The 13,592-nt window shown below is 36.3% G+C and overlaps 1 protein-coding gene and 1 long non-coding RNA gene across 2 annotated transcripts; both read left to right on the plus strand.

Moving 5' to 3' along the window:
* Window positions 1-1,747: 1,747 nt before the first annotated feature.
* LOC106432366 lies at window positions 1,748-6,799 on the plus strand. The gene is made up of 5 exons (XR_007323360.1): window positions 1,748-3,800; window positions 4,024-5,663; window positions 5,738-5,849; window positions 5,925-6,269; window positions 6,361-6,799. It is a non-coding gene; the product is annotated as an uncharacterized LOC106432366 (long non-coding RNA).
* A 1,886-nt stretch (window positions 6,800-8,685) lies between these two features.
* Window positions 8,686-9,720, plus strand: LOC106432348. Its single transcript, XM_013873184.2, has one exon. The coding sequence runs from the start codon at window positions 8,686-8,688 to the stop codon at window positions 9,718-9,720; it is 1,035 nt and encodes a 344-aa protein (XP_013728638.2).
* Window positions 9,721-13,592: the final 3,872 nt, after the last annotated feature.

The following is a 13,592-nucleotide window of genomic DNA, read 5'->3' on the forward strand; positions in this document are numbered from 1 at the left end:
TTGTCGGCAAACCCATATCATCATCGTTGTCTCTTCAGATGCCCACAATAATTTATTAGACGCCATTGAAGTGTCTATATTCAATCTATCTAATAAAGCTCATAATTATGAAGCCAAACATTTACCTCCTACTATTTAGCATTTAATTATCCAACTTGACCGACTTTGCGATTCTTGGAACTTTACCTATAAATACGGATGTCCGATTCCATGATTCTCACCATTTTATCCCATTCTCAACTTTTTCTTTCCTCTGAATTTCTGTTTACAGCAATGAAATCCTCTCAACTCCTGCTCTCTCGACTGAAAAGATGGTCGTTGTTATCAAAACGTAGTGACCCTTCTCTTCTGGAGACGCGTAACATCAAAAAATGCGGTGAACTCATCAGCCTCGAAATGGCAATTTGAGATGATCCAGGATACGCACGTCATGATTGACTTTCCTAATAAAATGTTTTGCTGAGTTGGTGATGAAACCGTTGCCATTTTAAACAACCACCACAACATTTAGAGATCGTTGAGGATGTCTTTGTTGTCTTCGGGCAGGGACGAGAGAGGAGATGGGTAGATCTGACGGCCGCGGTTGCAGAGATCCTAGGCGGCTAGGGCAATGCAAGGAAAGAGAGGTGTTAACCAGCGGATCATTGCAAAAAGATGGAAAATTAGAATTTGTTTAATGCCTTCGTCGAAGATGAAGTGGATTGTGCGGTTTTGGAGGGTACCGACTATGAGGTTAGTCTCTCCGAGAAGAGACCGGCAACGGAAAGTTGATTACATGGTGTTCTGTGCAGAGAAAGTTGTGCGTACCATGGCGTAAAAGATTGAGAGGCTAAAGATGATTGTATTCGAGTGGATAACATGTTCGCTTTATTTTGATTTTCTTTTAAATTTTAGGAAATGCTCTGATTAAAAACTTAAATGAATCAACTAATGGGCCACTTATGTCATCAATGGATTTTATATTGTGTAAATTTTGCGATTGTCTTAAATCCATTTCTCCATTTACTTCCACTTATATGTAATTCACTGTATTATGCTTGGACATTAAGATTTTTTATGAATTCAAGAAATCAGATTTACAAATAAATAAAGTATCCTTATATTTCAAAATTTAACATTTAAAATTTACGGACAACTTGAAAGTGTAATAATAAGTCTATAATTAAAAATATACATAGCAAAAAAAAATCTCTTTTTATGAAGCCATGAAACCACAACATCAATTGAAACAACATAAATCGACACATTATTATCACAATCCTTTAAATTTTTATGAATTTTTTCATATCTCATACTCCTATAAGAAAAATATTTACACAATATCAAATAGTCTATAAATATTTTTTATAAACAGTTGAACATTTTCATCTTAAATCAATTGTAATTTTTAAAGAGAAAAAGACAAAAATAACACTAAATCAAGTTTTTGTTCCCAAACTAACACTCAAGGTCAAAAATCACAAAATAGCACTTAATGTTTTATCAAAAGTCACAAACTTAGGGTTTAGAGTTAAAGGGTGGGGTTTAGGATTTAGGGTTTAGGGTTTAGAATTTAGGGTTTAAGGTTTAGAGTTTAGGGTTTAGGGTTTAGGGTTTAGGGTTTAGAGCTTAGGGTTTAGGGTTTAGGGTTTAGAGTTTAGGGTTTAGGGTTTAGAGTTGATAAATGAGGTTTTGGGGATAAGATTTCAAATTTTGAAAAATAAAAAAATTAAAATTTTCAAAGGATAAACTTACAAAGGTGTTATTTTGGTCATTTTAGTTTTTGAGTGCTATTTTTGTGATATAAACTTAGAAATGTGCTATTTTGGAGATTTGCCTATTTTTAAAAATAGAAATAAATTGTTTCAACATGGTTTTTAACAAATAGTAAAATTAATTAATTAGTTATATAAATATATTTATTTTTAATTCTTTTATGACTTGAATTTAATTTTGAACAAAAAGAAAAATAAGATAATCAGTATTATCATCAACATGTATGTCACATATTTTAATATTTCATTTTAATAATTTAAAGATATATATATATGTGCATGTTATGTATTATGTAAATGTAAATAAATTGACTTGAAATGAATATTAAATTTATTTATCATCTTTTGTAATTTAGACACATTGAATCAATTGAAAAGATTACGAAAAATATTTACCGCTTCCTATTAAAAATAAAAACTAACATAGTTTATTTAAAAAAAATAAATGTAGTTATACTAATATAATTATATAAGACTTTCAGTTTTCAATTGAAAAAAAAAATTATTTGATGACTAATGTTATTTAGTCAAAATTTATAGTATAGTAAATTTAACATTTTAAGCAATTACTTTGTAATAAAACCATAATAGCTAATACATAAAAATATTTAAATTTAACGATAAGTTATATTAGATTGTTAATATATAATTAACAAAGTTGATATAAGAAAACGAATGTTAAAAATCACAATTTGAAAATTAATCATCACCTTTATCTTTAAAACCTTAATTATTTATTCGGATAACATAGTATACTGGTATTAAATAAATATTTTATATAAAATTCAAATGTACTCTAATTGGTAACAATCAATATTATGTTATCATATTGCAGACATAACTAAAAATAATTTTTGCCATAGACCCATAGTAAATTTGCTATTTTTGTGTCGAATAAATGAGTGGTGGAAAGTGGGTTAAACCCATCTTACTCGACCCGTCCCGATGAGGTTGAATCAGTTTTCAATTTTATAATTTAAAATTTTGATCCGCCTGTATGGAGAAAATATTACACCGTACTTGCATCTCTTAATTTTGCGGATGATCTAGATAACAATTTACATATTATACAAAACGAATACAAAATATTCCATACTACGCGAACTGGCCCTAGTAATTATATATGTAAAACTCGTCCAAGGTAACTAACAAACTATTTAGATTTAATTATATAACTTTATTAAAACATAAGTACAAATAAAGAATACCTTTTAGAGTTGCACAATATTTACAATCCAATAGCACTGAGAATTTAATAAACATATCATTAAAAAATGATTTTCTTTTTCAGCTATTAAATGTTTTTCTAAAATGATCAATCTATATAAATAATAAAAACTGAATATCAGCCTCAATGAGCCTGTCCACGTAGGACATTTAAATTACCCAATCAGAGAGCAAGGTTTTGCCATGTCACTACCTTTGTTGGGCTCACGGTTTTTTGGTGTGTATTTGTTACGATTGGGCTCAAGCCCATGAAACCATTATAGACGGCGAACAAACAATCGCACCCTTTCACGTTTCTTCAAACCCTAAATCAGATCGATTCTCATCCCCTTTCCTCTTCCTCTTCTTTGATCTGTTCCACGATATGATTCATGAACAATCAATTCATCCTCCACTTCGTTCTCCCTTTACTCTCATTTATGGATTCGTTTTTCTTTTCTTTTGTTTATAAAGCTCTTAAACGGAGTTTCGTTTCGATTAAGCTTCGTCGTAAATTTTCATTCGTATATTGCGATGAGTTCCACCGGAAAATCCAACTCGGAGAAACCACAATGCATTGAGGGTGACTCCTTTCCCGGACCGATAAGCCCATCGGCGATCCCCACTCGAAGCAAGCCAAAGGCGAAGCGTCCTTCTCCTCCGGTCTGACGAAATCAAAGGCTGACTCCTTTCCCGGACCGATCAAGCCCATCGGCGATCCCCACTCGAAGCAAGCCAAAGGCGAAGCGCCGGTCTCCTCCGGTCTGACGAAATTAAAGGCTGACTCCTTTCCCGGACCGATCAAGCCCATCGGCACACCTGATTCAAAGAACCGCAAAGGTAAGAACCCTTATCGTTTCCTTATCAAATTATATAGTCCGTTTGATTACCAAAAAAAAAAAAAAAGTCTGAAGCTTTGAGATTTAAAACCATGAATGAACAAAATAATTTTTTTTTTTATAATAGATAATTTTTATACTACAGAAAATAGAAAAACATATATATTGTGGTACGGAGTTTAGTATCCTTTTTTGATGATGGCAACGTTCGTATTCCTATGCAGGTACGATCAATCACAACACGAAGACTGGTGTCTCTTCAGGCGTTAGAGGCAAAGCCGCTGTCTCCTCTGGCGTCAGGGGAAAAGCCATTGTCTCCGCCGAAGTGATGGCTTTCAAAGATGTGAAATACGGACCTCATGACGGCGAGCTAAGGTTTCGGTTGATCCATTTTTGGGAAGCTCGAAATGTTGTGACGAAGGTGCTTATCGGTCTCGAGATGCTTCTCATCGAGCAAGAGGTATAAACCGAATTCTTGATTGCGATTTAGTTTAGAAATTGTTCAGACAAGATGCTGATAAACAATTTAGATTCAAACTTATCGCTCTATTATTTTGTTCTTTGTCTGATTTATAGCAAGTGTTTGGTTTTGTTGATAGTACAATAAACCGAATTCTTGATTGCGATTTAGTTTAGAAATTGTTCAGACAAGATGCTGATAAACATTTTAGATTCAAACTTATCGCTCTATTGTTTTGTTCTTTATCTGATTTATAGCAAGTGTTTGCTTTTGTTGATAGTACAATAACTATAATTTTGTTGTTGATGCATTTCTGATTTAATTTCTTTAATGTTGAAAATAGGAGACTGTCATCCAGGGTTACATCCCAGCTGGGAGGATAGACACTTATTTGCCACACATGAGAGCTGGTGGCATTTACAGGCTCAACAGTTTTTTCGGGTCTAACAACAAGACTTTGTATCGTGTTGCGGAACCAAGTTTCACCATCACATTCTCATCGACTTCTGTCCTCTCTGATCTAGAGGACAGTTCGGTATGTTTCCCTGAGGACCGTTTCCGGTTCCATGGATATGAGGAGTTCGATGCTGCATGCGACTTGAAAGGGGATCTTTATGGTAAGTTCTAACTGTTTTATAGGATAATATTTAATCTAATCTTGGATCAACCGTTTTAATTCGATCAAATATATTCAGCACTCTTTGTCTAGGATAGTGTTATGATCCATACTTACGTTTTTAGGTTACATTGTTGGGTTTATGATACATAAAGCATTGAGTTTGTTTGTTTTATTTTGCAGATTTTGTTGGCCACATCAAGCTTGTGAATGGGCAGATTCTCAGTGACAGTCTCGTGCTAGATGATGCAGAGAAAGCTTCATCACGCCGAGTTCTCCTTCATGTTCAAACACACGAGTAAGCTAATATGTATCGTTTTCATATTCATGTGTTGTCTCTCTTATCACACGTGTTTTGTATGTTATAGCGGTCCAGTGATGAAGTTGTACCTATGAGACAAGGCTGCCTCCGACTTTAGTGAGAAATTTAAAGCATCTGGAGGAACTGCACGTGTTATTTTAGTCACTACCTTAAACCCAAAACGTTTTGGAGGTCCGTATTAGCAACTTTTTTTTATTGTTTAGAAGTACATAGGATGGTCAAGGAATCTTATCTGGTTAGGTTAGCTTTGAGTAATAGAACTGCATTTGGTAAAAATTGGAGCTTTATGGCCATGAGGAACTGATGGGTTCGGAGATAGCAAATTCTACGTATCATTTTACATTATAACTTTGCATTTGTATTATAACAATGGATCTGTTATAGGTGCCCTAGCTATCTCCTCTGTGACGCCATCACGTGTGTTTTTGGACACTGATATTCAAGAAACCCGAGATTATCTCACTTGGTAAGCATTCCTTTATTTAAAATTGTTCGTTGTTATTCCATCATTGTTTCTTGATGTTTGTACGTTGGCTTCAGGATGAACAAGAACCTAGCTGTTGCTAACAGAGTTGATGCAGACATTGTCACTAAGACTGAGACAGTGACCATAGGCGAGCTCTTTTCCTATATGAAGCAGGAAGATGCCAAGGTTGTTCAGTACCAATTGGTAACACATTTAATATGATAGTCTCAGTTTCTTATTTAATCGTTTAACATTTTGCAGGTTGCTTGGTTTGAGTGCATAGCAACCATTGGTGATGTTGCGCACGGTTCATCATGGTATTATATAGGCTGTGGTGGGTGCCACACTAAGGCAACCAAAGGGCCTACCAGCCTTATGTGTAAGAAATGTGGGAAAACCGATATTGTTGGGGTTGCACAGTAAGTGACTCAGATCTACTTAAACTCATACTTCAATGCACCATGTTTACTCTGCTCATGACACAGGTACCTGGCCAAGATCTCCGTGTATGATAATGATGATCAAGCGTTTTTTGTGCTCCTTGGTGGTGCTGGACATGAGTTATCTGGAAAGAAAGCTTCTGAGTTGGTTGAGAATTATTTCGAGGTAATAACAAACCTGTGTGCCTTTGTTATTTAAGATTGTATTTTCTAAGATAGTTAGAGGTATATAGTGACAATTGATTACTGTATGTTAGGCCAATGAGAATGTAGGAGATGATCACTTGGTTCCGGTACCTCAAGCTCTTATCGATACCATAGGACAGACTCGCAAATTCATTGTGAAGGTGTCAAATCACGATTTAATTGGCAAGACTCAAGCTCTGACTGTGACAAAGGTGCTCACTCCAGAAGTTCCAGAAGTTGAAGCCAATTTAGAAGGAAATGTGGTTGTGCCAGACGCACAGGGAAATTTGCACAAGGAAGTTGCTGATGATGATCCTTCCACAAGCTTTGGGAGTGTGAAGAGGGCTGCTGATAATGTTGAGGTAGAAGATCCCAAGCGAGCCAGAAGTGGCTAGGATGTGTTAAGTGTTGTTTTTTATGGTTACTAAAACTCTATGCTTTGGTTTTTTCAATCTCAGACTTTATTTTTGCAACATTAAACTATCTTTCTTATAAACTATGTTGGCTGCACTTAATAATTTCTTTCCTTTGGTTTGATGTTTGATCATTTTAGTTTTGTTGGATCTGATGCTATTTCGAAAATTTGATCAAAGTTTGACTCGTTAAGTAATATATAGTAGGAAGTTTAAAGTAATGCATGATTGTGTTATCGTAGCTATCATTTTATGTTTCTTATTACAATTGCCAGTTTCGTTTGTGTTATTGACTTCTAAATTTTTAATACATTTAAGTTCTATAAAATATATATTTTCAAAAAAAAAAACGTCTAGACAATATGACTCAATAAAAAAGTAAAAATACATATACATTGTCAATAACTATAATGGATCTGTTTTACCAAAAAAAAAACTATAATGGATCTGTTATAAACTATTTAGTGATCGACCCATTTATCAGCCCGTGTAGCAAGACGGGCCAAGCCCATCCGCAGGATCATACTGGCGCATATCTACTCTTGTGTTTATCTACATTATAGTTGGTGTTTATCTTACGTATTGCTAGTCATTATCTAGTTAAGGATAAGTACGATCTCATGTCGATCCAATACATAGACCGTCAATACCATATGTATATAAAGACCAGTTGGTCGACCTAATAATACACACAAGTTCCCCTCTTCATTCACAACACGTTATCAGCACGACCTTGTCTCTAAACCCTTCCAAAAATCCACCAACCATAAATCAGAAACCAAACGATCTCTTGCTATTTTCCGGCGACTCCTAAAGCTCTTCCAGTCGTCTCATTTTCTCTCAGTCAGCAACCAGCAGCAACTCTCTCTCCTCACAGACCGTTCAACTCATCACAAAAGGTTCAGGTATCTTCAGAAAACTCAAAACAAAACCAAAAAGGATTTAAACCCTCAGCCGCATACATACAGCTACATCTAGCCGTATGTCTTTGCAGAATAAAATCTAAAACCCTAATCTATTTTCAAAGCTTAAATCTCGTCTTGTTTCACCCTGTTTAAGCTTGTTTGATTTTTTTAATCTTCCTGATGTGAGTTAATTGCTAGAACCTTTTAGGTTGACAATTACACCAATTTTTTTACATATCTGACTGCTGCATCAACTTAATCTGATTGTTTGCTTGCATTAGAAACTTGTTCTTGAATGTTTAAAGTCTTTCTCTGATATGTTGAAATCGACTAGAACTTGTCTCAAATTTGAAAGATTTTTTTTTAATATTTTAAAATAAATCTGATTTTTCTTATAGATAAATCTGAAATTTTAAAGATAAATCCGATTTTTTTGATAAATCCGACTGAAAACAATATATTATATATTTTAATTCGATTTTCCTATTTTTAAAAAAACCTCATATCTTTTTCTTAAAAAAAAAAAAAAAAGGATTTTCAGCATTTATTAGAAAATATCGATTTATTTTTTTCCTAATCCTACTAGGAATAGAAATTGCTAGTATTTATCTGAAAATAAATAAATTTTGGATTATTACTGGTATACTAGCATTATCAAATCATTATATTTAATCTGACAAATATCAAAAACAAATAAAAGTAAGAAATGATTGCATTTTTTTTGAAAATGTATACTAATCTGATTTCATGCATGGATTTAACTTTATCTCGATTTTGTATAGGTTTAACTTTACCTTCCTGCATATCACATGAAATCATCTGATTAGGATAGATCATTCATACTGATTAGTTTACTTTCATGTCGAAAATTGATAAAACTGATCAGATTTCATGCAATGGATTTAACTTTATCCTAGATGTATAGGTTTAACTTTACCTTCCTGCATATACATGAAATCGTTTGGATCATTAAAAAAAATATTGTTATTTACTTGCATTGCTTGTATCCGACTGAAAGAGTATGTGAATGATCCGATTATTTTCTTACTAATGGGGATAAACTACAAATATTTTTCAGATGTCAAAGATTGTGAATCTTGATTTCAGTGCTTTGAAAAGCAATGGTGACAACTACCTGGAATGGGCGCTTGATGCAAAGATCATGCTGCGATCAAAAGATCTTGGTGACACAATCACCAAAGACAACAATTCCAGTGACAAAGACAAGTATAGAGCTATCTACATGATACGCCACCATCTCCAAGAGAACTTGAAAACTCAGTACATGACCATGGAAAATCCATATGACCTTTGGATCGCTTTACAGCGAAGATATGACCACCAGAAAACGGTGTTGCTTCCAAAGGCTCAATATGATTGGAAACACATAAGGTTCTTGGACTACAAATCAGTAGACGAGTACAACTCAGTCCTGTTCAGAATTGTGTCCTTGTTAAGGTTATGTGGTGAAAAAGTAACCGAGGAAGAGATGCTTAATAAAACTCTCTCCACGTTTCCTCAAACCAACATGGTATTGCAACAGCAGTACAGAGAGAGGAATTTCGCCACATATACTAAGTTGATAGAATATCTCTTGTTGGCTGAAGCTAACAACGAACTGATATTGAAAAACAGTGAGATGAGACCTCCTGGTGCAGCTCCATTACCCGACATCTCTAAGCTGGCTATAGAGCCAAAGAAAGAGAGTAACCTTTTCCAACACAATGACCATCCCAGTCCAAACCGTGGAAGAAGTCAAGGACGAGGTCGTGGTTCTTTTAAAGCACACGGGCGAGGACGTGGTCGCGGTACCACACCCGGCTTTAGCCGTGGTCGTGGCCGAGGCCGTAGTGTGTCTTTTAAACCACAGATCAAAGCTGATCGATGCCATAGATGTGGTATGGGTAATCATTGGGCAAAGAATTGCCGAACTCCTAAGCATTTGTGTGAGCTTTACATGGAGAGCTTAAAAAGAAACCCGGAAGCTAACATGGTTCGAGACCCGGGATATGATGGTGATGGTGATGATGACTTGGAAGACGTCCAGGATCACCAGCACGAGTCAGACAAAGTTGATCACATGGAGTTTGAAACTTCAGACATACTGAAATAAGGAATTAAAATTCCATATCGTTTTTTTATTGTTTTCCCCTGGATTTGGTGTTCTTTAAGATTGTTTATCAGTGTTTGGCTTTGGATTTAACTTTATCCTTATGAATGAATAAATTTTTTTCATTTCTCATATGCCTAAGAATTAGATCATTAAAGATACCATCTCTGAAAATTTTATTATTGTTCATTAACTTTATGATTATTGTTTTTGAAGAATGAAAAGTGGAATGGATACAATCGTGGTGGACAGTGGCACCAGCCACACCATTTTGAGAGACAAACGATTTTTCATACATCTCACACATAAAGTAGCTAACATCACCACTATAGCTGGCACGGCTAGCTTAATTGAAAGCTATGACCACGCCAATATCTTATTGCCAAAAGGTACACATCTTGAGATTGAAGATGGTTTGTACTCACCTAGCTCAAACAGAAGTCTATTGAGCTTTAAAGACATAAGACTGAATGGTTTCCACATCGAAACAATGGGTGAAGGAAGTAAAGAATTCCTACAGATTTATAAAATCACCCAAGGCAATAAGAAAGTCTTTGAGACTATACCTGCGTGTGGGACTGGTCTTTATTATGCCCAGACCAGTCTTGTTGAGGCTAATGCCGTCTTGAATAAAGAATTCAAAGAAGAGTTCACTCTTTGGCACAATCGGCTGGGACACCCCGGTTCGAACATGATGCGAAAACTCATATCAAATTCAAATGGTCACAGTTTGAAAACAAAAAGAGTTATCCCTAAGAATATCACATGTGAAGCATGCTCACAAGGGAAACTAATTACTAAGCCATCACGTACCAAAGTGAATAAGGAAGTGACAAATTTCCTAGAAAGAATACAAGTTGATATTTGTGGACCAATACACCCACCCTGTGGGACATTTAGATATTTTATGGTCCTGATTGATGCATCCACAAGATGGTCACATGTTTGTCTCCTATCAACTCGTAATCTAGCACTTGCAAGATTGCTGGCTCAGATAATAAGACTGAGAGCACATTTTCCAGATTTTTCATTAAAGACTATACGTCTAGACAATGCAAGTAAATTCACTTCCCAAGCTTTTAATGACTATTGTATGTCCATGGGGTAAGTGTGGAGCATTCTGTAGCACATGTCCATACTCAGAATGGCCTGGCTGAATCCTTTATAAAACGGATCCAGCTGATTGCCCGGCCACTCTTAATGAATACCAAACTCCCAGTATCAGCTTCGGGACATGCAGTACTACATGCAGCTGAGCTAATTCGCATCAGGCCATCTAGTGAGCACAAATACTCGCCATCCCAACTACTAACGGGTCATGAGCCAGATATATCCCATCTAAGAGTTTTTGGATGTGCCGTCCAAGTGCCTATAGCACCACCACAGAGAACAAAGATGGGACCTCAGAGGAGGATGTGAGTATATGTTGGATACGATTCCTCTTCTATTATTAAGTACCTAGAGCCAACAACAGGTGATTTGTTTAAGGACAGGTTCGCGGATTGTCATTTTGATGAATCCCAGTATCCAGCATTAGGGGGAGATTATGGTAAGCTGGTACAGGATATAAAATGGAATCAAACATCCTTAACATGGCAGGATCCTCGGACTAGAGATTGTGATCTAGAAGTCCGGAAGATTATACATCTTCAAGAGCTAGCTAACAGATTGCCAGATTCCTTTGCTGACCCAAATAGAGTAACCAAGTCATACATACCAGCTGCAAATGCACCAATAAGACTTGATGTCCGTGATGGACATAATCAGGCTGCTACTACGTCTAAACCACAATTGAAACGTGGTAGACCAGTAGGTTCCAAAGACAAAGAAGTTCGGAAAAGAAAGAGTGCAAAGAAATCCGACAAAGTGGAAACTCTAGACATGGAAAAGGAAACTCATGTACCACCAAAAGATACTTGGGACGCTAAGAATCAAGGTAATGAAGTTCCTGACAATAATGAGATCTCAATAAATTATGTCATGTCTGGAAGGAAATGGAACAGAAAACATGTCGACATGAGTGATATATTTGCTTATAATGTAGCAGTCGAATTGATGGATAATAAGGATCTAGAACCCACATCTATACTAGAATGTATGCAACGACCAGATTGGTTGAAATGGAAAGAAGCCATTAATGTGGAGTTAGAATCACTGAAAAAGAGAGGAGTGTTTGGACAGATCATCCGGACACCTCACAACATAAAACCAGTGGGATACAAATGGGTTTTTGTGAGAAAAAGAAATGAGAAAGGAGAAGTTGTGAGATATAAAGCACGACTTGTTGCACAAGGATTCTCACAAAGACCAGGAATAGATTATGAGGAAACTTATTCCCCTGTGGTGGATGCTACGACCTTAAGATTTCTAATAAGTCTGGCTGTAAGAGAAGGTCTTGATATGCGGTTAATGGATGTTGTAACTGCCTACTTATATGGTCCACTGGATAATGAGATATACATGAAAATTCCAGATGGTATTGAATTGAAAAACAAAGAGAGTTCTCGAGAACAACATTGTATCAGATTGAACAAGTCTCTTTATGGATTAAAGCAATCAGGTCGAATGTGGTACAATGGACTGTCCGAATATCTCCTGAAAGAAGGATACAAAAACGACCAGATCTGCCCATGCATATAAAGAAGTTCAATAAGGGTTTTGTAATCATTGCAGTATATGTAGATGATTGAAATATCCTAGGAACCTCTGGAGAAATTTCCCAAACTGTTGAATATCTCAAGAAAGAATTCGAGATGAAAGATCTTGGAAAAACAAAGTTTTGTTTGGGATTGCAACTTGAGTATATGAAAGATGAAATTCTTGTGCATCAAAAGGCATATACAGAAAAAGTACTCAAAAGATTTAATATGGACCAGTCTCACCCATTGACTAGCCCCATGGTCGTGAGAAGTCTTGGTCCGGACACTGACCCATTTGGTCCGAAGAAGAAAAATGAGGAAGTCCTTGGTCCCGAAGTGCCTTATCTCAGTGCCATAGGAGCTCTGATGTATTTAGCTGGCCACACACGACCAGACATCAGCTTTGCTGTGAACTTACTTTCTAGGTTCAGCTCCTGTCCGACCCAAAGGCACTGGAACGGGATTAAACATATACTTCGTTACCTACAAGGAACGAAAGACTTGGGTCTTATGTTTACTAACAAATCTAAGGAAGATTTAGTTGGTTTTGCTGATGCAGGTTATCTCTCTGATCCACATTATGCTAGATCTCATACTGGTTATGTTTTTACACACGGTGGGACAGCTATATCCTGGCGGTCCATGAAGCAGACCATGGCAGCCACATCCTCTAACCACGCAGAAATATTAGCCATGCATGAAGCCAGCCGTGAGAGTGTATGGATGAGATCCATGACACAGCATATTCGTACCACTTGTGGTATGATCAAAGGAAAGGATCCACCGACCATCCTATACGATGATAACACAGCATGCATCGCACAGCTTAAGGATGGATACATTAAAGGAGATAGGACGAAACATATTATTCCTAAGTTCTTCTTTACACACGAGCTTCAGAAGGCAGGAGAGGTCCAAGTATTGCAAGTCCGTTCGAGTCAGAATTCAGCCGACCTCTTCACCAAGTCACTACCAACCTCAACGTTCAAGAAGCTCATATGGAAGATAGGCATGCGTCGACTGAAGGATCTTCGGTGATGCATTCATCAGGGGGAGTTCATGTGTTGTACTCTTTTTCCTGTCTTGTTTTCCCTTTTACCACATTGGGTTTTGGGTTTGTCAAGAGAGGTTTTAATGAGGCAACATCCAAAGCATGAATGAACCTTGACCGGATGTGTCGATCAAGGGAGAGTGTTATAAACTATTTAGTGATCGACCCATTTATCAGCCCGTGTA

This window comes from Brassica napus, chromosome C5 (assembly GCF_020379485.1).
Source record: "Brassica napus cultivar Da-Ae chromosome C5, Da-Ae, whole genome shotgun sequence".
NCBI classification, from domain to species: Eukaryota; Viridiplantae; Streptophyta; class Magnoliopsida; order Brassicales; family Brassicaceae; genus Brassica; species Brassica napus.